At 40.9% G+C, this 22,881-nt stretch overlaps 1 protein-coding gene across 15 annotated transcripts in view; it reads left to right on the top strand.

Moving 5' to 3' along the window:
- Positions 1–22,881, top strand: part of atp8a1 (ATPase phospholipid transporting 8A1) — a 313,300-nt gene that overhangs the window by 267,772 nt on the left and 22,647 nt on the right. For 13 of the 15 annotated variants that reach the window (XM_069924781.1, XM_069924775.1, XM_069924770.1 and 10 more), the window contains one exon: positions 16,781–16,837. In XM_069924781.1, coding sequence (XP_069780882.1) covers positions 16,781–16,837 — 57 coding nt within the window. Of the gene's footprint in view, positions 1–3,320; positions 3,450–16,780; positions 16,838–17,555; positions 17,691–22,881 lie in introns of those variants that run through there. The other 2 variants (XR_011353617.1, XR_011353618.1) reach the window with 2 other exon arrangements.

Here is a 22,881-nt window from a genome sequence, read left to right on the forward strand (position 1 = left end):
CAGAATTTGCATGATACAAATTTAAGGGCTATGAAGCATGCCATGAGCTAAATGTCCTATTAGAATTCAATTTGAATCCAGAGACCTTTGGCAATTACCCTGAAAAATAAATGGATGGTGTCAAATGGATCATCTTTAGAGGATCATATCGCTGAAAATTATCTGCAACAAAAAAGATGGTCCACAGCTGATTAAATATTAAATACATAAATTGAAAGATGTGCAAATATCCTCAGTATTAAGGATTGTATTAATGTTAGATAATCTTTAACTTTCCAAGTTTATTAATCATAGAAGAATATTTAAATGAACAGCACCCATATTTTTCATTGTTTATGTGCATTTTATTATTTTCAATACTGAGATTCAAACCTGGATCATTTACTATTAAACATGCTGTTAAAATTGGTTATTAACACAAATTGTAACCAACATCAAACACCAGTTGACCCATTAACATGGTAGCCTGAAAGGAACATAGCATCTGTGAGTTAGTTAGAGTATGGAAGAATGCACAGCAAAGGGAATACACTGGGCACAAGATTGTGGTCTTGGTGATGGTTTATTTGTCACGTTATATTTAGCACAATGAGAACAATTCTTCTACAGCCAGTTAAACACATTACCTCAGCTGTAGAAAGGAGAAGATTACAATTTACAAAGTATGGAGTTACAATAGGGGAAAAAAATCCAATGCAAAGCAAGTCCATCATGTTGTGGGGTTCATTCAAGAGCTGATGGGTACAGGGAAGCAACTGTCTTTAAGCTTGTTGGTGCACAGGTTCACACTCTTGAGCCTTCTCCCTGATGGGAGGAGGGAGAAGAGAGTGTGTCTGGGTGTGATGGGTCCTTCAGTATGTTGACTAGGTAAAGACAGATATAGATGGTTCATGGGGGAGAGGGAAGTTTGAGTGATATACTGAACTGCTGCAGCTTCCTATCTTGACAGAGCAGTAGCAACATACGCAAAGAGTAGATCAGAATGAATTAAGCAGACCTAAAGGCGTGGCCGAGCACCATAAATGGATGTAATGCATCACTACAGGATGCGTTGAACACCTTTTATGCTTGCTTTGAAAAGGATAACCCATCACTGCCTTCGAGAATCTCTATAGAGGCTGATGACTGTGTGATATATGTCTCTGAGGCTGACTCAGAGCACTATTCAAGAGAGTAAAACCTCGCAGGGCATCAGGCCCTGATGGCATATCTGGGAGGGTACTGAAAATCTATGCCAACCAACTAGCCAGAGTGTTCACGGACATTTTCAATCTCTCATTGCTGCAGTGAGAGGTTCCCACCTGCTTCAAAGGGTATCAGTCATCCCGGTTCCCAAGAAGAGTAGAGTGAGCTGCCTCAACAACTATTGCCCAGTAGCACTCAAATTCCTACTGCGATGAAATTCTTTGAGAGTTTGATCATGGCCAGAATTAGCATGTACCAAAGTAAAGATCTGAACCCACTGCAATCTGCCTACTGTCACAATTACTCCACAGCAATATCACTGGCTCTCCACTCAGCTCTGGATCATCTGGACAACAGCAACTCATCGACTATAGCTCAGCCTTCAACACCATAATTCCCTCAGTGCTGGTCAACTTTGGCTTCTGCAACTGGATCATTGACTTACTCACCAGAAGACCACAGTCAATGCAAATTGGAAACAGTGTCTCTGCCTCACTGGCAATCAAAACAGACACACCTCAAGGATGTGTGCTTAGCCCATTGCTCTATTCACACTGCACCCATGACTGTGTGGCTAAGCACAATTCAAATGCCAATGACACCACAGTTGTCGGCAGAATCAGAGACGGCAATGAGGAAGCGTACAGGAGGGAGATAAATCAGCTTTTGAGTGGTGTCACATCAACAACTTTGCACTCGATGTTAGCAAAGCCAAGGGGCTCCTTGTGGACTTCAGGACGAAATCAGGAGGGGTCAGCAGTGGAGAGGGTCAAGAACCTCAAAGTTCTGGGTGTCAACATCTCAGAGAATCTGTCCTGGGGCCTCCATGATGAAGAAGGCTTACCAGCAGGTATACTTTGTGAGAAGTTTGGGAGATTTGGAATGTCACCAAAGCCTTGCAAATTTCTACTGGTGTACTGTGGCGAGCATTCTGACTGGTTGCATCACTGAATGGTATGGAGGTGCCAATGCACAGGACAGGAAAAGACTACAGAGGTGAATATACAAGAGGCAATGTCTTAAGAAAGTCACCTCTTTTCTTAAGGATGCTCACCACCCAAGCCATGACCTTTTCACACTGGTACCATCAGGAAGGAGGTACAGGAGCCTGAAGACATGCACGCAATAGCCCAAGGACAGCTTCTTTCATTCTACCATCAGATTTATGAATGGACAGTGAGCCAGAGACACTATCTCAATTTCTCCTATTTTTATTAAACTATTTATTTATTTTGAAATGTAATTTATACAGTAGCAATATTTGCACAGTGATGCTGTCACAAAATAACGAAATACATGACATCTTCATGGCAATAAATTCTCAAATACTCAAATACCATTGAAGGATCTTTAAGGAATCCTTAAACCTCTTAAGGTATCTTCAACTTCAGAATGGCACGGCACTCAGTGGGTTTCACTACAGAGGATGAGAGGATAAAATACGAACAGCGACTTTCACCTCGGCTCTGGCCACCTGCAGAACGGGGCTCCTGATGTCACAGACACTTACCACAGTCCTGACCTTGCTGTTGGATCCCACAGGCTCATACCCCCTACCAACATTCCTTACCTTCTCTATCCCCCCTGCACCTCTCCCTAGTCAACCCCCATCTCCCCCTTTGAGCTCCCCTTCCCACCTGCATCCCTCAGATCCTCTCATCTCCCCCTACTCTCCAGTGCATCCCCACAACCTCCATCTCCTCCCTCTAACCTCCCCTACTCACCACCTTCCCCCTGACCATCCCTACCCTCCACCTTCCCCCTCTGACCTCCCCTATCTACCGTCTCCCCCTCTGACTTCCTCAACTCTTCGCCCCCCCCCCCCCTCCTTTTGATCCCCTGTAGTGTGGATTGTCAAGGGTCATGTGTCCTCTCCATCTGGAACCCAGTGGGAGTGTGGATTGTGAGGATAATGTGGCCTCTCTGGAATCTGGTGAGAATGTGGATTGTGGGAAATCATGTGATCTCTCTGGCTGAAGCCTAGTCGGAAGTCACCTCACTTGCCAGTCAAGTGTTAGATCTGCCCACAGGAGAGGTTGATGTGTAATTGGTCCTCACAGGTCATATTGACAGGTCTTGCGTTGAAAAAGCTGAGCTTGTACAGTCTCTTCCCTCTCTCTTTTTGTTTGCTGCAGCTGCATGGAGACCATCACTGAACTCCAGGGAACAGGTCACGAGCAGCTTCAGAGGGTCAAATACAATGGGGCGCATCCCAGATCCTGAGCCGTAGACAATGCTGGAGGCTAGGTTCATTTGAAATACTTGTTAGTTGTAATTAATTTACTGTTTCTTAGTGTGCTGTGCCTTCGAGAGATAGAGAGAGTTGATGGTACTGTGTGTTTAGCCCTCACATTCCCAATCAGGAGTTGAGAATGTTTAGCAATGATTTATTCACACCTAATATGTAGTTAATGTGTTTGTTAGTTGTAACCATTGCTGAACAGCAGTTCCGGAGGGCTGACTGCAATAAGCCCGCCCCATATCCTGATCCAGCAGTGACACTGGAGATCAGGTTCATATGTATACACTCGTTAATTACGCAGTATACCTTACCTGTGGGTGCTGAAAAAGTTATGCCCTCGTTTCTGGGAATACCATGACTCTGGGTGGTGGGTGCTGAAGTAGTTAAACCCTCATTTCTCAGTATACCCTGTCTGTGTGCTGTGTATGTTAATCTACATGAGTGTGTCAATTCCCCTGTTGATGACACATCCATCCTTGATTCTCTTTGAACCCACTGAACCTATTCTTGAACACAACATCTCCCCCATCCTCCTCTCCCCCAACACTGACTTTCACTCTGTCCTCTGGTCTTTATACCATCCCTTCTGACCTTCCCCTCTCAAAGACGGAATGCTCTGTCCCCCTTCAGTTCGTCTTACAATGCCTTGAGTGAGTTGTGCACAATGATATTGCCACCCCATTCTATGTAATAACCTTTTATGTTGTACCTTATCAAAGGAAATCCAAATGTACAATATCTACTGGTTCTTCTCATCCATTCTACAGCTTGTACAGTCTGAGAAAACTCCCAACAGAATGGTCAAACAAGACTTTGTTTTCATGAATCCTTATTGATTCTGCCCATTCTCATTAACTTTTGGTCCTTGCAACCATGTCCTTAATAACAGATCTGAGCAGTTTGAAGTCCTCAGGTTCCTGCAGATGCAGCAGGAAACAGAGTCTTACATCCTCAAGATGAGGACCACACCTATTCCAAAGGTCCTGTGGCTGGGGAGCAACATGCTAGATGGAGTACCATATGGAAAAAATGTGAAATTATCCACTTTGGTGTGGGAATTAAAACATTTTTTCATAGATTGGGAAATGTTAGTGTTCTCTATCATCTACACAAGGTGCTGTCACCAAGAGGCCACAAATGTCATCAAAGTGTGACAGAGTATATAGATATATTTTTGTGAGATAAATTGGGAAAGGTTTGTTAGAGTAGGTTATATGCAAACACTTTAAAACAGGTCTTATTTGAAATACTGGACCTCTGCTAATGTTAGACATATCGGTTCCACAGCTTTTGCAAGAGCTTTGGAGAGTCCCCAAGAGGCTTCACTAATGGATTGTAGTTTACAAAAAGCAACAGATGAAAGATCTTGTTGGAGCCACAGATTGTCTGGGGCTATTCTAAGAGGGTCATGTGGATTTGCAAGCAGAGAGTCAAACAGGCTTTCTCTCAGAGAGACACACACAGAGATCAGCCAAAAACAGCAGCCAGGACTGGAACAGGACAAGCTGGCAAGCTTGTGGAAAACCCCATGTAGAAGACAGGTTCTAAGTGCTTGATTCAGCCTGGTCAAAGCCTTTGTGGTTCATGCAAGAGGAGAGGACTGGCTGTCTAATGTTTCACTTGGAATAAGAGAAACAAAAAGGCACTCTGTGGTGACCTGAAAGAAAGAGGCTATCGTCTGGAGAACCCTGATGGGGACAAGTTTCATCAGCAAGACACTGAAGTGGCTGGTTACAAGGAGTCAGTTGTGGGTGTCCAGTGAACAACAAATCTCTCTCTGAAAACTGACAAGAACTTTCCATTTACCTTTCAAGCACCAAAGCCTGGTGAACTTCATAAATGTTAAATTCTGTGCACAGTATAAGAATTGCCTGGAACCAGTGAAATTGGAGGAATGAGAAGTGAGATTGGACTGTGAACCAAAGAACATTTCTGAACTTACACACACTTTACATACATGTGCGCTTAGAATTAGAAAGGGGTTAAGTTAGGTTAAGAAAGTCAATAGTGATAAGTTAAAGTTTGATTCTATTTTCATGTTTAAAGATAATTAAAAGCATCTTTTGTTTAAGTAGCCACTTGTATTGGTGAATATCTATTGCTGCTGGGTTTTGGTATCCTCTGGGCTCATAACAAAAGAGACCAGTTTCCACCATGACGCGCCTCCCCCCATCCCCAACACCATCAAAATCACTCTGGCCATAATCTCTTCTTGCTTCTCCCTTTTAGTCAGAAGATACCGAAACCTAGAGTAGGTTTACGCACATTTTTTTTCCAACAGCTACACACATATGGAGGAACTCAAAATATCAGGCAGTATCCATGGAAAGAAAAAGACAATCAGCATTTTTGAGCTCTAATCTTTGATCGGGATGGCTAGAAAGAAGGCATAAGTCCAAATAAAAGAGTGACTAAGCAGAAAGAGCATGACCTGGCTGATGATTGGTGAATACGGTGGGAGATAGAAGAAATGGGTAAAAAAGAAGAGGGCTAAGGAGGGTGCACTCTAATTGGAGGTCATGGAGAGCATGATCCAACAACTATCAGGCTCTTGAACCACCACACATTACCCTAACCATAACACTACAGCACCACTGACTAACTGTGAATATTATTTATTTGTTGAGTTATTTATCATTTTTTGTCTTTTTTCTTGTTAATTAAATGCATTATTTGTGTAGCTTGTGTTAACTGGGAAGCTACAGTGGGTAAGACTTCAGTAGCATCAAAACAATTTCCTTATACATATGAAAATAAACAATTCATTCAGGCTCAAATCACTGAGAGCAAACATGCAAGTGCAGTAGACATTTAGGAAGGCAAATGGAGTGTTGCCCTTGATTCCAAGAGGTGATGAGTACAAGAGTAAAAAAAAATTCAATTACATAGGACCTTGGTGAGACCACAACTGGAGTATTGTTTACAGTTTTAGACTCCTTCTCTAAAATTGCACAAATCACTCAACTGCTTCCAGGGATGGCATGCCTATCACATGAAGAGAGATTGAATAGGCTCGACTATTTTCTGGAGTTTAGACAAATGAGAATTGCCAAACTGAAACAAATAAGATTCTGAACATAGCTCAACAGGGTGGACATTCGGACCAAGCTAAAAGGTTTGGAACTAGTGGTCACTTAAAATATGGATGGGGTATTTAGTACTGAAGTGTACTCGGAGTAGTGAACCATCAAAATAATCTGCACTTTCAGGATTTCAAGGCTCATTTGTTAACTACATTCAAAACAGAGATTGATGAATGTGGGGAAAGCCCTAGAAAATAGAGTTTTGGTAGAAGATCAACATTAGCAGTGGACAAATCAAGTCGCAGAGTGAGAATCCTACACTGAGATTGGGGTGGTGTTTAAAACAATGAGTCTTTCATGGGTTTTGGCACATTAGCAGCAGACCGATCAAGTCACAGAGAGAACACTACATAAGAGCAGGAACAACTAAAAATATAGCAGGGACACAGCGGAGCAGCCATTGTGGGAGTGAGTAGGAATTTGAGGCTTTGGTTTGTGAGGCTGAGGAGAGGAATGGAGGCAAGGTAAGGACAGGTTTTTCTCACTTTTTTGTTCTATTTGATAGATAACCAGGGCAGGGACATACTCCTCCTGTAGAATATGGGTATTCAGGGAAGCCAACAGTATCCCTGATGACTTCATCTGTGTGAAGTGCATCCAGCTGCAGCACCTTACAAACCGAGTTAAGAAATTGAAGCTGGAATTGGATGAACTTTGATTCATTCGGGAGGCTGAGGAGATGAAAGACAGGAGTTACAGTGATACTATCACACCTAGGAGGCAGGAGGAAGGGAGCTGGGTGACAGTCAGGAGAGGGAAACGGAACAGGCTGTCAGTCCAGTCATTGCTGTAGCTGTTTCCCTCAATAACATGTATTGCATTTTGGATACTGATGGGGATGATAGTCGTCCAGAGGCAAGCCATGGCGGTCAGGTCTGACACAGAGTATGGCCTAGTGTCTAAGGAAAGGGAGAAGAAAAGGTGATCTCTAGTGATAAGGTTGAGAAGTCAGGTACGAGGTTCTGTGGAAGAGATCAAGTACTCCAGATGGTATGTTGCCTTCCTAGTGCCAAGGTCCAAGATATCACAGATAGAGTTCACGGCATTCTCAGGAGGGAGGGTAAGCAGGCAGATTGCCTGGACCATGTAGGAAGGGTGAGGAAATTCTGCAAAAAGAGTTCAAGGAGTTTGGTGCTAGACTGAAGAACAGAACCTCCAGGGTTGTGATCTCAGGATTGCTACCCGTGCTAGTGAGGCTAGAAATAGGAGGATAATGCAGCTTAACATGTGGCTAAATACATGGTTCAGGAGGGAGGGCTTCAGGTTTCTGGATCATTGGGCTCTCTTCCAGGGAAGATGGGACCTGTCCTGGCGGGACGGTTACTATCTCAACTGAATGGGGATTAATATTCTTGCAAGAAGGTTAGCTAGTGCTGCTCCAGGGTTTGTTGGGGGGAGGGGGGAAGGTTAAGATAAATAGACTAGATTTTCAGGGGGATGGGAACCAGAGTGCCAGAACATAGTGGAGTGGAGGAGGGAAAAAATGATGTGAAGACTGCATGTAAATTCAGAAATCAAAGGGTTGTATGTGGTGAAATTGTTTTCAGGTGCATCTATTTCAATGCCAGCAGTATTGTAGGAAAGGTACGCGAGTTTAGAATGTAGATGGCAGGTCGAATTATGATAGTGTGGACAAGAGAAAACTCCAGAAGGTTGTTAAATCGCCCTGTGACATTACAGGCACCAGTGTTCTCTCCATCGAGGACATCTACATAAAAAACCAGCCTCTATCCTCAAAGACGCTCACCACCCAGGCCATACCCTCTTCACTCTGCTACCATCGAGAAGGAGGTACAAGAGCCTAAAGATGTGCATTCAGCGGCACAGGGACAGCTTCTTCCCCGCTGCCATCAGATTCCTGAATGATCAAAGACACTGCCTTACTTTTCATGCACTACTTTTTTTTAATATTTATTATTATTGTAAGATGGTTCATAATATGAATATTTGCACTGTGACGCTGCCACCGCAAAGCACTTAATTTCATGACTTGTTCATGACAATAAATTCTGATTCTGATTCTTCGTGAAACTTGGTTGCAGGAGGGGGTGGACTGGCAACTCAGTGTTCTGGCTTCCATTCAGTTACAATAGAGTGGGAGGGATGAAAGGGGAGGAGTGGCATGGCTTGTGGGGAAATATCACAGCAGTGCTCAGGCAGGACAGATCAGATGGCTCGTCGACTGAGGCTATCTGGGTGGAACTGAGGAACAGGAAAAGTATGGCCACACTAAAAGGGTTGTGTTTATAGACTGCCCAATGGCCAACGAGAATTAGAGGAACAACTCTGTAGAGAGATAGCAGACAGATGTAGAAAATATAAAGTTGTAATAGCAGGAGATTTTAACTTTCCACATATTAACTGAGACTTCCATACTGTAAAAGGGCCGGATAGCATGGAGTTTGTTAAACGTGTTCGTGAAAATTTTCTAAATCGATATATAGAGGTACCCACTAGAGAGAGTGCAATACTAGATCTCCTAATAAAGAACGAGACAGGGCAGGAGACAGAGTATGTGAAGGGTAACATTTTGTGTCCAGTGATCAGCATGTAATTAGTTTCAATTATAGATAAGGATAGGTCTGGTCCTCGAGTTGAGATTCTAAACTGGAGAAAGGCCAGTTTTGAGGAAATGAGAAATGATCTAGAAAGCATGGATTGGGACAAATTGTTTATTGGCAAGGATGTGTTCGGTGAGTGGAAAGCATTCAAAGATGAAATTTTGAGAGTACAGAGATTGTGTGTTCCTGTGCAGATTAAAGGCAAAGCTAACAGGCATAGATAACCTTGGTTTTTGACGGATATCGGGCATCTGATTAAGAAGAGAGAGTATAGCAATAATAGGGAACAAGGAACAAATGAGGTACTAGAGGAAAAAAATGCAAGAAAAACCTCAAGGAAGAAATCAGGAGGCTAAAAGAAGACACAAGGTTGCTTTGGCAGACAATGAGGAGGAAATTCTAAGGGTTTCTACAGGTATATTAAGAGCAAAAGGATAGTAAAGTACAAAATTGGACCCTTTGAAGATCTGAGTGGTCAGCTATGTATGGAGCCAGAACCATATAACCACTTACAGCACAGAACAGGCCAGTTCGGCCCTACTAGTCCATGCCGTAACAAATCCCCACCCTCCTAGTCCCAATGACCAGCACCCGGTCCATACCCCTCCAGTCCTCTCCTATCCATGTATCTATCCAGTCTTTCCTTAAATGTAACCAATGACCCCGCCTCGACCACGTCTGCCGGAAGCTCATTCCACATCCCTACCACCCTTTGCGTAAAGAAATTTCCCCTCATGTTCCCTTTATAATTTTCCCCCTTCAATCTTAAACCATACCCTCTAGTTTGAATCTCCCCCACTCTTAATTGAAAAAGCCTATCCACATTTACTCTGTCTGTCCCTTTTAAAATCTTAAACACCTCTATCGTCCCCTCTCAATCTTCTACGCTCCAGAGAAAAAAGCCCAAGTCTGCACAACCTTTCCCTGTAACTCAAACCTTGAAAGCCTGTCAACATTCTTGTGAACCTTCTCTGTACTCTCTCTATTTTGTTTATGTCTTTCCTATAATTTGGTAACCAAAACTGTACACATTACTCCAAATTTGGCCTCACCAATGCCTTGTACAATTTCATCATAACCTCCCTACTCTTGAATTCAATACTCCGATTTATGAAGGCCAACATTCCAAATGCCTTCTTCACCACACCATCTACCTGAGTATCAGCTTTGAGGGTACTATTTACCATCACTCCTAAATCCCTTTGTTGCTCTGCACATCTCAATAGCCTACCATTTAATGCATATGACCTATTTAGATTTGCCTTTCCAAAATGTATCACCTCACACTTATCTGTATTAAATTCCATCAGCCATTTCTCAGCCCACATCTCCAGCCTTCCTAAATCACCTTTTAATCTTCCTCACTGTCCACAACTCCATCAATCTTTGTATCATCCGCAAACTTGCTTATCCATTTCTCCACCCCTACTTCCAGATCGTTAATATATATAACAAACAATAGTGGACCCAGGACCGATCCCTGAGGAACTCCACTAGTCACCGGTCTCCAATTGGACAAACAATTTTCCATCACTACTCTCTGACACCTCCCATCCAACCACTGCTGAATCCATTGCACTACCTCCTTATTTATACCTAATGCCTCCACCTTTTTTCCTAACCTCCTGTGAGGAACTTTGTCAAAAGCTTTACTAAAGTCTAAATAGACAACATCCACAGCTTTCCCTTCATCAACCTTTTTTGTAACCCCCTCGAAAAACTCAATCAGGTTTGTCAAGCAAGATCTACCCCTGACAAAACCATACTGATTACTCCCTATCAATCCCTGTACCTCCAAATATTTGTAAATACCATCCCTCAGAACACTTTCCATCAACTTACCCATCACAGACGTCAGACTCATGGGCCTATAATTCCCAGGTTTGCATTTGGTCCCTTTCTTAAACTGCGGAACCACATGCGCCACCCTCCAATCCTTTGGCACTACCCCCATGACCAGTGACATCCTAAATATCTCTGTTAATGGCCCCACTATCTGTCCACAAGCCTCCCTGAGTGTCCTTGGGAATATTTTGTCCGGTCCCGGAGATTTATCCACCTTTATCTTTTTCAACACAGCCATCACTACCTCCTCGGTTATCCTTATATGCTTCATGACCTCCCCACTATTTTTCTTTACTTCAACTGGTTCAATATTTTTTCCCTAGTGAATACGGAGGCAAAGAAATCATTCAAAATTTCCCCCATTTCCTCTGACTTCTCACTCAGCCTGCCCTCACTATCTACAAGGGGTCCAATTTTATCCCTCACTAATCTTTTACTTTTAATGTACCTATAGAAACCCTTTGGATTTATTTTTACTCTGTCTGCCAAAGCCTCTTCGTGCCTTTTTTTGGCCTTTCTAATCTCTTTCTTAAGATTCCATCTATGCTCCTTGTAGTCCTCCTTCAAACTCTCAGCTCCCTGCTCTTTATACCTCTTGTACACCTCCCTTTTTCTCCTAACCAAATTTCCAATATTCCTCGAAAACCAAGCCTCCTTATGACTTCCAGCCTTTCCTTTGATCCTCACTGGGACATTTCTACTCTGTACCCGCAAAATTTATTTTTTGAATATCCTCCATTTTTCATTTACATTCTTACCTGAAAATATCCTGTCCCACTCAATACTCCCCAAATCCCTTCTTATTCCTTCGAAATTTGCTCTTCTCCAATCCAGAACCTCAACTTTAGGCCCCTCCTTGCTCTTCCCTAAAACTACCCGAAAACTAACAGAGTTATGATCACTAGACCCAATTTGTTCTCCAACATTAATGTCCGATACCTGACCTAGCTCATTCCCTAACATGAAATTTAGTATTACACCGTCCCAAGTTGGTTCTTCTACTAATTGATTTAGAAAACAATCTTGAACAAATTTAACGAACTCTAGCCCATCCAGCCCTCTATTGGGTATCCCAATCAATGTGAGGGAAGTTAAAATCTCCCATAATCACTACCTTATGATTCTCACACATATACGTTATCTCCCTACTAATTTGTTCCTCTAATTTCTTGGCCCATTTGGTGGTCTGTAATACACTCCTATTAGCACCCTCATGCCTCCTTCACCCCTCAATTCCACCCAAACAGCCTTACTGGACGATCCTTCCAGACCATCCTGCCACCTCACGGCAGTAATGCCCTCCTTAACAAGCAGAGCAACTCCTCCCCCTTTTTTACCCCCTGATCTATCACATCTAAAACAAATGTATCCTGGAATATTAAGTTGCCAGTCCTGCCCCTCCTGTAGCCAGGTCTCACTAATTGCCACAATATCATGACCCCAAGTATCTGTCCATGCTCTAAGCTCATCTACCTTGTTCACTATGCTTCTTGCATTAAAATATATGCATTTCAGAGAATGACCCTCACCTATATTCTCTTTTCTACCTTTTACCCTAATCTCCATCCTACCTTTGTTATCGTTATTATTCCTATCTAGGTGGCCATGCTCCCTTGACACTGCACTCACACTCTGTTCCCCACCCCCCTGCCAAACTAGTTTAAACCTTCCCCCACACCTCTAGCAAATCTGCTTGCCAGCACATTGGTCCCCCTCCAGTTCAAGTGGAGTCCATCCCTTTTGTACAGGTCCGACCTTCCCAAGAAGAGATCCCAATGATCCAGAAATCTTATCCCTTCCCCCCTGCACCATCTCTTTAGCCACTCATTCATCCTCCACATCTTCCTATTTCTACCCTCACTGGCGCGTGGCACCAGCAGCAATCCAGAGATTACTACCTTGGAGGTCCTGTTTTTTAACTTCCTACCTAATTCCACATAATCCTGTTTCAGGACCTCATCCCCACTTCTAACTAAGTCATTGGTCCCCACATGGACCATGACTTCTGGCTGTTCTCCTTCCCCTTGCAGAATGCTATGAACTCGATCAGAGATATCCCTGACCCTGGCACCAGGGAGGCAACAGACCAACCTGGATCCTCGATCTCGTCCCACAAACCTTCTATCTGTCCCTCTGACTAATGAGTCCCCAACTACAAGTATCCTGTTCTTATCTCTCCTTCCCTTCTGAACCTCAGGGACAGCCCCTGTGCCAGAGACCTGACCCCCACAACTTGTCCCGGGTAGGCTGTTCCCCCCAGCAGAGATGGGAGAACTCTTAAATAGTTTTTTTTTGTATCAGTATTTACTCTGGAAACTGGTACTTTAATAAAGTTCGGAAAACAAGCAGTGAGATCGTAAAGCCAATACATATTGAAGAGGAGGAGGTGCTTGCTGTCTTAAAGCAAATAAGGGTGGATAAATCCCCAGGGCCTGACAAGTTGTTCCTTCAGACCTTGAGGGAGGCGTGTGTAGAGATTGCAGAGGCATAGGCATAAATGTTTAAAATTTCTTTAGCCACAGGTGAGGTATCAGAGGATTGAAGAGTTGTTCTGTTGTTTAAAAAAGGCTCCAGAAGTAACTCAGTAAATTATAGGCTGGTGAGTCTGATGTCAGTTGTAGGTAAATTATTGGAAGGTGTCTTAAGAATTTGGAAGTACAAGTATTTGGATAGCCAGGGACTGATTAGGGTTAGTCATCATGGCTTTGTGTATGGTACGTCACGTTTAACCAATCTTGTAGGATTTTTGAGGAGGTTAGCAGAAAAGCTGATGAAGGAAAGGCTGTGGATGTTGTCTAAATTGATTTTAATAAGACCTTTGTCAAGGTTCCACATGGGAGGTTTCTCAGATGCTCAGTACTTATAGTGAGGTAGTAAACTCGATATGATATTAGTTGTACGAGAGAAGCCAGAGAGTGATAGTGGATGATTATTGCTTCTCAGGCTGGAGGCCTGTGACTAGTGGTGTGCCTCAGGGATTGGTGCTGGAACCATTGTTGTTTGTCATCTAAATCAATGATCTGAATGATAATGTGGTCAATTGGATCAGCGAGTTTGCACTAAGATTGGAGGTGTTCTGGATAGCGTAGAAGGCTTTCAAAGCACCCCTTTTCCCGAGTTGCAGATAAACTCTGATAATGCTGCGGACAGGTCCACTTATATTGTTCTATCACAGGACCTAAAGAAAGGTTCCGATTCACATTGATGGAATCGTAAGAGGGGTCTTGGAACTGAATTCATTATTTTTATTATTCATTTTGGAGGCCTTAAACAATAATGAATAAATGCAACTGAGAGCATTCAACAGTTAAGAGACAAAACAAACATTGTTCACAATAGGACCCAAGCAACAACTGGAAATATTGGCACAATTGTGTCCTTGAAATCACAATGGGAAGACATTAATGAGAGGTCAGAAATTTTGTTCGAATGCTCTGAAATTTGAGAGACCACAAATTGTTATCCTCCCATCTCCATAAAATGTCATCCCAAGTCTCAATATCCATTTTGCACTTGGTCCATTTTACCCCATGAAACAGCTGAAAGTTTTGAATGATGTGCTAAAAGCACTGCCAAAAAATGAATAACAGAAGGAGTCACTGAGGTCATTTAGTGCCTGACGTAATGAGAATCCGTCCCTCAAAGGTAAATGATGTTGGCTGTTGAGGGGGCTCTGTGCTCTAAGGTTACACAAAGTGCTGCCTGTTGGAATAGATTCAGTCAATTATGATTAGTGTACAGATAAGTATCTTAAAGCCCAACAGGATAACACCACCAGCAATACTGAACATGCAGAGCAAAATAAAAATCCATGGACAGGGACAAAAAAAGACAAATGGGCCATTTAAATACCTGGAAAAACACAGTTAATCAAAACACGAACAGTGGTCTTTATTTTGAATGCAAGTTCTATTATAGGCGGTTTATAAGTTTTTATGTTCATTAGATTAAAATATCTGTTTAAGTGTTTGCTGTGTTGGCTTTTGTTTGAAAAATAATGATAAAAGCAACATGGCTATAAGATTGACCGTGGAAATTAATATTTCTAGTATAGTTCTCAGCTTCCTCAATCAGACATGCAGGATTTGACATATTAGTTGAAAATTCATCTCTCCCTTATGTTTTCTGCTACTGAACACAAAAATAAAACAGGGAACTGGTTAGAATTGAGTTAGTCCAGGAGGAGAAATACTGCTTCACATCTGGAAGGGAAATGTCGGCACTGTGCTCAGGAGATTTTAACCATTACTTATAGGTCACTGTTGGTTGAAGTGTTCAGTTTTCAAAGGATCATGCTTGTTTTGAATTGGACACTTGTTTTGAAGAAGTAAATTCAGATTTTTGAGTTTTATAAGGAGTGTTTGAAAACTACCTGCCGTAACATCAGATCGAGACCAATGGAGCCTTGTCTGTCAACATTCCTAGTTACACTGAGTTGTTGATACTTGTACCATGACTGTAAGAAATAAGTGATCTGTTCATTTCAAAGGCAAATATTGGGATGGGAATGCTCTAGTCCAAGAAATTCTGAGTGCTGGCTGATGAGAGCCACAGGCAGGTCTGGATGTGGAAAGAGAAAATTAAAGTTTGTGGTCAGCACTGGGTTCCATAGAGTTGCAGGGAAGAACTTGGGCTTCCAAAGAGCCCAAGGGGAATACAGAGGGCTGTGGGCCTTGGAAATCTTCACCCATCCCAAGGAGGGTATTTTCTTACCTGTAGTACTTTCATCAGCTTGTCCCATCCTAAAACTCACAAATAACTAAAATATGCCAGTGGGTACTCACCCAGCAGCTACGTGGGGGTTATATTTCAAGAATTGTTTATTTTAGCCAAAATTTTACCTTGAGCACCTATAGTTTAATTTTTTTTATTCAATAATTCCATTAAATGTTGTACAACAGACAAATTATAATTACTTAATAACTGAGAATTCTATCAATAAATAAATTGATCCATCTTCTTCTCACCAATCTGAGATCATTCATATCAAAGGTTTACCCACTTCAAACATCCTACTAATGAATTTCAGCTGCGCTGATTGATAATAATTCTGAAAATTAGGAAGTTGTAAATCTCATAATGCATACTTCCAAGTTAACTTTTGTAATGACACCCTCGCCATTTTGTCTTTCCATAAAAGCTTCCTCACCAAAGCATTCAAATCTTTTTTTTTTAATTTTGAGGAACCCTACAAGGAATAGAATGAAAAAGATATTGAATTCAGGGAAAGATATTCATTTTCATACAGTTAACATGTCCTATCAATGTTATAGGTAAATCCTTCCACCGATTCAGATCATATTTAATTTTTAACGATAAAATAATTTAATTCATATAAATGGTTATAATTACTATATATTATAATACCTAAATATTTGATCCGATCAGACCACTTAAATTTTGCAATATGCCTACAAAGCAAATAATCCATTTCAGCTAAAGGCATAATTTCACTTTTTTAAATTATTCCTTTTTGGCTAAAACTTGGAGCCCGTGTATGGAAAATATGTAGTTGAATCATTAATTTTTTTTCTCCCACACACTGATGGTGTTGCCCAAACCATGGCAAATAATTGAAGGGTGTTATGTTATTTGATCTCCTCTTCTTTCTTTCTTACTTTTGAGATAGTTTAGAGGGGGGGGGTTAGGAGGGGTGGATGGGTTGGAGGAGTGGGGGATTGAGAGGGGTAAAATATCATGTATTTGTTTCTACTGGTATGATTTATTATGATTAATAAATAAAATTTTCCAAAAAAAATTTTCACAGCATTCTTTAAAAATGCAAATATTAGAAGTTACAAAATGTATTGATATAGGTTTTTTTTATGTAGTGTCACTTACCATTTATTTCTTACTCTTCACAGTTTGTGGTAATTACGGTTTGTTTAAAAGCTGGCTTAGAAACCTCATCCTGGACCACAGTAAGTAGTAATGACCCAATATGTAATTTTGTATCTGTAATATATTTATAAATCTTCTTTCTTGTTGCTTCTATTATCAGTAATTGTTTGAAATGTTGACTTGATTGAGTCCCAAGGAGCTCGAATAAATTTGAGGACAGTCAGAATAGAAAAATGTACTCTCCATTGACTGGAGTCAAAGCGATCAGAAAGGAAGATGGGTCTTGGGATGCCTCTGCAGGAAATACCCAGGTTTATCCATCCTCACCTGCTTCATCAGTCATAAGCTTTTCCTCTATCTTAACTTCAGAAGTCTGGGTGATTGCTAATAATTCCAGATTGTTCAATTCCAACTGAATTCCTCAGCATGAAGCAGGTCGTGCTTATACACATGCATAATAGTCCTAACAAATTTCAGTCTGGACTAATACATAGCAAATGATGTTTGTGTCTGCAATGACCACCTCCAGTAAGAGAATCTAACTAATTCCCCTTTCAATTTAACAGCATTGCTTTTGCAGAGTCCTTATCAGTAACAACCTTGGAATCAGCAATGTCTAGAGAGTTAATTTTGCCGGTCAAACACAGAGTAAGATGAAGTCAAAAACTAAGTATTATGTAGTAAACAACTTGTAGCAGGAAAATGATGCAGTGTTTACCAGATGTCTGTATGGGTGCTGCTTCAAAGACATCGGCTGACAGTACACAGACCACAAATGTTAATTCCTTCTGATTCCAGTGCTCTGTGGCTGCATTGAATACTCTACAAGATGAGTGACATCAAATCATCCCGTTGCCTTCAGTGGCACTTCCCAAATGCATAACCTTGAAAACCTAAAGAGATGCAGGGAACGTTGCAATCTTTAAATCCCCTGTGAGTTGCGCATTATCTTGGAAATGTGTTATTCTTCCTTTATCATCACTGCATCAAATCCATAGCTCTTGCCTTCCAAACAGAAGACTTCCTCAATCACAGTGTGAGTTCAGAGTGAAACCCAAGGCTTGCTACCAGAGTTCTGAAGAAAAAATTACATTTAAATATTGTGTATTTAATTATTCTCGAGTATAAACGCCTATCCCTTTTTACTCAGGAAATTGCTCACAGTGGTTTGGAATGATGTCAGCATACCACTTACACCAGATAAGCTCTTTAGTTCTTTTCCTTTCTTGTGCCATTTGAAATACACATGGTTTCTTTCAGTCAGGAATTCATATCTGTCCTTCCCAATAATAGATTTGAAAATCTAAAAAACCGCAGATGCTGGAAATCTGAAATAAAAGTAGAAAATTCTGGAATAGCATCTGTGGAAAGAGGAGCAGTCACTGATGTGTATCTCTAGCCATTTGTGTGTCTGGGAAAGAGAATAATGGCTGTAGATTTGAGACAGAGGGGAAGGGATGCACAGAATAAAGAAAGTCCCTGTGATAGGTTGTTATAGTGAGACGGCAGCAATAATGTTGAATGACTGCTAAAACAACTGTGTGTGACTCCACCATTAAGAATATGTATTTTAATATATGTACTGTGCATATGTATCATTTATCATTTAACGTAAACAATGTTTGTTCACTTGTTTTTCACTGTTATGCACCATGGAAAATGCTGTTTCATTGGGTTACACCGGTATAATCAGATGATAAATAAACTTGAACTTGTGTCAAAATATCTTAATGGGGACAGTTATCAGCATATTAAATTATTAGACCAGTGTAATGATTCATTAATGGTAAGGTGGTGGCAGGTAAGACGTGTAGGATAAAAAGGAAAAAAAAGAACAATTAGAAATGTTGGAAAATCTTAAGCAGGTCAAGCACCATCTATGGAGAGAAAAGTGGTTAATGATTAACCTTCCATCAGACGAGAATACAAGAGAAAGAAATTTGTCTGGAAGGCAAGAAAATGTGAGTGAACCAGGGAAATTTCTTGTATGAAGTGAATGCATGTTGCAGATGGGATCAGATATTATAGTGTGTAATTTGTGCCTGATGTATTGTGGTGCGCTGGGACATGACAGCATGCGGTACGTTTGGCATAGCGGTTAGTGCAATGCCTTTACAGCACCACCGATCGGGAATGGGTTCAATTCCCACAATATCTGTTAGGGGTTTGTACATCCTCCCCATGTCTCTGTGGGTTTTCCTTGAGGGATCCAGTTTCCTCCCACCATTCGAAATGTACCAAGGCTGTAGGTTAATTGGGTGTAAATTGGGCGGCATGGACTCGTGGGCAAAAATGGTCTGTTACCGTGCTGTATGTCTAAATTTAATTTTTTTTTAAATTAAATTAAAATTTATGGCAGGCTAGGTATAAATTGTTCTCATGTGCCCAATTTGTGTGGTTGTGGAAATAGATTTCTTTTTTCTATTTCCTTCAAGAGCTTCCCATTGGAATTTCATAATGGAACATAGGAACTCCTTGTCATTTTTTCTTATCCTATTCCTGGCCATCATGCCTTGCCATTGCTACCTCCTTCCTCAAACCCATTCTTAACCTGAATTACTCTAAAAGCCGATCGCGATCTCCTGAAGATTCAGGAGGAAGCACCTGTGACAGCAGTAAATACAAACTAATATGCCACATATTTATTAGAGTTACCTTGGAGGCTCCACCTTGGGATTTTCTTCATCTCTATGGTCATGAGAACCCATTATTGATTCATCAAACCAACTTGAATGCAGATATGCCATGCTGAATTAAACAACATTCTTCTTCCATGCCTCTTGATAGAGTAGGGCTTAACTTCACCCATGTTTGCATAGAAATATTGCTGGGCTTAACCATCAAATTTCACACACCTTACAAGTTCTTGTGCATGTAAACCTCTTCAGGTGTGATGTGATGAGGTGCAGACCATATTGGGTCTGTACTTCCACAGTTGAATTGGCTGCTGGTGATATTGTAAATCTATGGGCTCCAAGTAATGAAGTTTAGTTGGGCTCTGAACTTCTATTGGGCTCACTCAGTTCTCGGTCTTAATCAGCACCCTGAGTGGGATCTACTGGCCTGCAATAAAGTATAGCAATCACCAAAGAGAACTGAGCAACAGTGAGATAAGGTATGAGCTTCATCAGTTTGAAGAACCTTAAGCAATTTAACTAAAATAGGTAAAAATAAATGAAGGAATTGAAAGGGCAGCGGGATTTCTTTTTCCCTCAGCAATGGAATTTTTAAAAACTTCAATTTGGACAAAATAAACTTAAAGAAATTATTTTAAAAATCGATTTGCAAAAATGACAATATATGAGGAAACCTGTGCTTGACTGTTGTAAATAAACAGATTAAAATAAAGCTTTCTAGAGAATTAGAACTAAATAATTATGTTGGATTTGGCCCCTTCTGCAGCATTGCATTTATTACATGTTTCAAAGAACTGGTTCCTCTTCTTGCTTCAAAGAGCATGATTGCTTTGTTCCAGCCCATGTTAGCTATAGGTAGATTCCATTTGGATGCTCACTCTGTGGGCTAATTTCAAAATCTCAAGGAGAAGCACAGTCACGGGAATATGGATTGGGGAATTAAGGCTACAATATTGCGATTGTCAGTTTAATCGTGACTTCAGGATTGTGGAATTAGCTGTCTCTGTGGGCTTTTTCCATTTATGTTAATCTCCTGCCACAAAGAAGGCTTGGTGTAAAGAAGCAAAGGTTACATCAATGCCCCATACTGGTTAAGACGGCCTCATTTATAAACATTTGGCAACTCTCCAAATAGAACATTATTCTTCCTAGAAATAGGAATTTGCCCAACTAGATCAAGACAATATGCTCTTGGCATGGGTTAATGAACTTCTGCCTTTATTTAATTCACATTCCCTCCAGGAAGTGTTCTACAGAACGAATTTGTAACAAGATTTTGGTTTTTGGTGCTAAAAGCTATTCTATCAGCCTCTTAAGGCTGTTGCTTGATAACTTTCCACTCAAAAACTTTACAGTATTCACATCGCCATCATTTCAAAACAATGCTAAAGCTGTTTAATCCCTTTAATTAAAGAGGACATAGTTTATGAACCTATATTAAAGCATATTTTCATGCATGAGATCTATTTTCGAGTAGTGCATTTATCTTCCACATTTTCCCTAGTGTCGATGCTCTGTTATGTAATAGTAAGGATGAGCTTCAAGTTGAGACTAATTTTTCACTGCAAATGAAAAATGGAAAAACTCATATCTAAAATCATTTTACTACCAAAATTGCACATTAAATATTAAAGATTAACTGGAAAAACTCATATATCATAGATTTCCTGCATCTTGAAAAGAAACACAAATAACTGGGACAGTCAATATTTCTGGAGGTATCGTACAGGTTCCTGTTTATTATTGTCCAATTGTACAAGTACAACCTGACGAAACAGCATTCGGTGCAAAAGCATGCAAACACACATACAAGCAATACATATGCAGTACATATACCTGCATACATATAAAAATAAATTATTATTGTTTAATAAAGAGTGGAGTCTTGGAGGGTTAGTATGAGCAGTTCATTCAGTCGTTCAGCATTCTCACAGCCCATGAGAAGCTGTTTCTCAACCTAGTGATTCTGGCTGTGATACTTTTTCCCGCCAGGAGCAGCTGAAAGATGCTGTGTGCGTCGTGCCAGGGGTCCTCAACGATTTTGCGTGCCCTCTTCAACATTAGTAAAACTTTATCAGGACCAGTTACAAATAATTTCACAAAAATGTAAATCAAAGGGCATTTTACATTCAAGACAAGTGATCGAGTAGCAATGATGATTATTTTAGACAATAGGAGTTGTAATAAGGGAAATAACGCAAATTATATTGGAGTCACTGAGGGATGGGACAGTTAGAAGTGGAAGTATGACCAACAGCAAAAGATGCACTCAGGTATTCTAAAATGTTGGATAAGAACTTCAAGGATTTGGATCCATTGATGATGAAGGAGCTGGAATGGGTCTCCAAGATAGGATTGACTAGGAGGCAATCTTGAAGAATGAAGTTCCCATATGCCTGCTACCCTTGTGCTTGGTCATGGCATTTGCTCATCTGGGAGCATCATTTAGAGTTGACTAGCTAAGTAAATGTAATGGATATTGAAATAGTTCACATGGCAGCCATCTTGTATGATGGATATTTCACAACATCACAAGATAAAGGAACAGAAGCTGGCCCCTAGCCCATTGAGTCTGTTCTGTGACTCTGCACTAAGTGAACTATGCTCACACCTAGTTCCAATTTCCAGCCTTTTCCCCATATCCTTTGATTCTCTTACTAATTAGATACATCAATTTCCTGTTTAAATTCACCCAATGGTCTGGCCTCCATCGCTGTACACGGCAGTGAGGTGATAAGAACCAGTCAAGTAGGCTGCTTTGACCTGGATGGTGTTGGGGCTGCATTCATCCAGGCAAGTGGGCACTATTCTGTCCTGACATGTGTTTTGCAGATGTTGGCAAAGCTTTGAATAGTTGGGATGCGAGTCCCTCAGCACAGGATAACCAGCCTAGCAGCCTGCTCTGGTGACGTGCTGTTTTAGTGGTCTGTCCATTTAAGTGTTGGTTTCATCCTCCCTCACTCCCCCTCCCAGAAGGAGGCAGAGATGGATTAACCACTTCTGTCTAAGGTTGTTTTCTTGGACTTCAATTATGATATTAATGCTGAAACCCCATATTAGGAATCGAAGTACAGAAGTTCCCCATACAGCAGAATTTACTGTCATTAACCTTAGTATTAAAAAGCATGTCGGTCTGTGGATCTTTATATTTAAATTCACTTAACTTACAAAATGATGTGTCAGAGGAGTAAATGTACAAGACAAAGATTTTTGCACTGCCTCTGTATATTTTACCAGTAAACACTATTATTGCTTGAGGCACTAAAGCTTTGAATAGTTCCCATGAGTGTTATAATATTACTTCTCCCTCAAGGCATCCTTGACTAGGGTCAACTTCAGTGGTTGAAACTATCTGTTAGTTTTTAACAAGATTTGTGAATAATGGTTAATTATCAGCTATATGAATTTGTTGCCAGGATTTTGCTTGATTTTGTTTTATGCACAATTGGGAAATTGCTTGTAAAATTGCCCTGATTATGTTATAGTTC

Source organism: Narcine bancroftii, chromosome 3 (assembly GCF_036971445.1).
Source record: "Narcine bancroftii isolate sNarBan1 chromosome 3, sNarBan1.hap1, whole genome shotgun sequence".
Classification (NCBI taxonomy): domain Eukaryota; kingdom Metazoa; phylum Chordata; class Chondrichthyes; order Torpediniformes; family Narcinidae; genus Narcine; species Narcine bancroftii.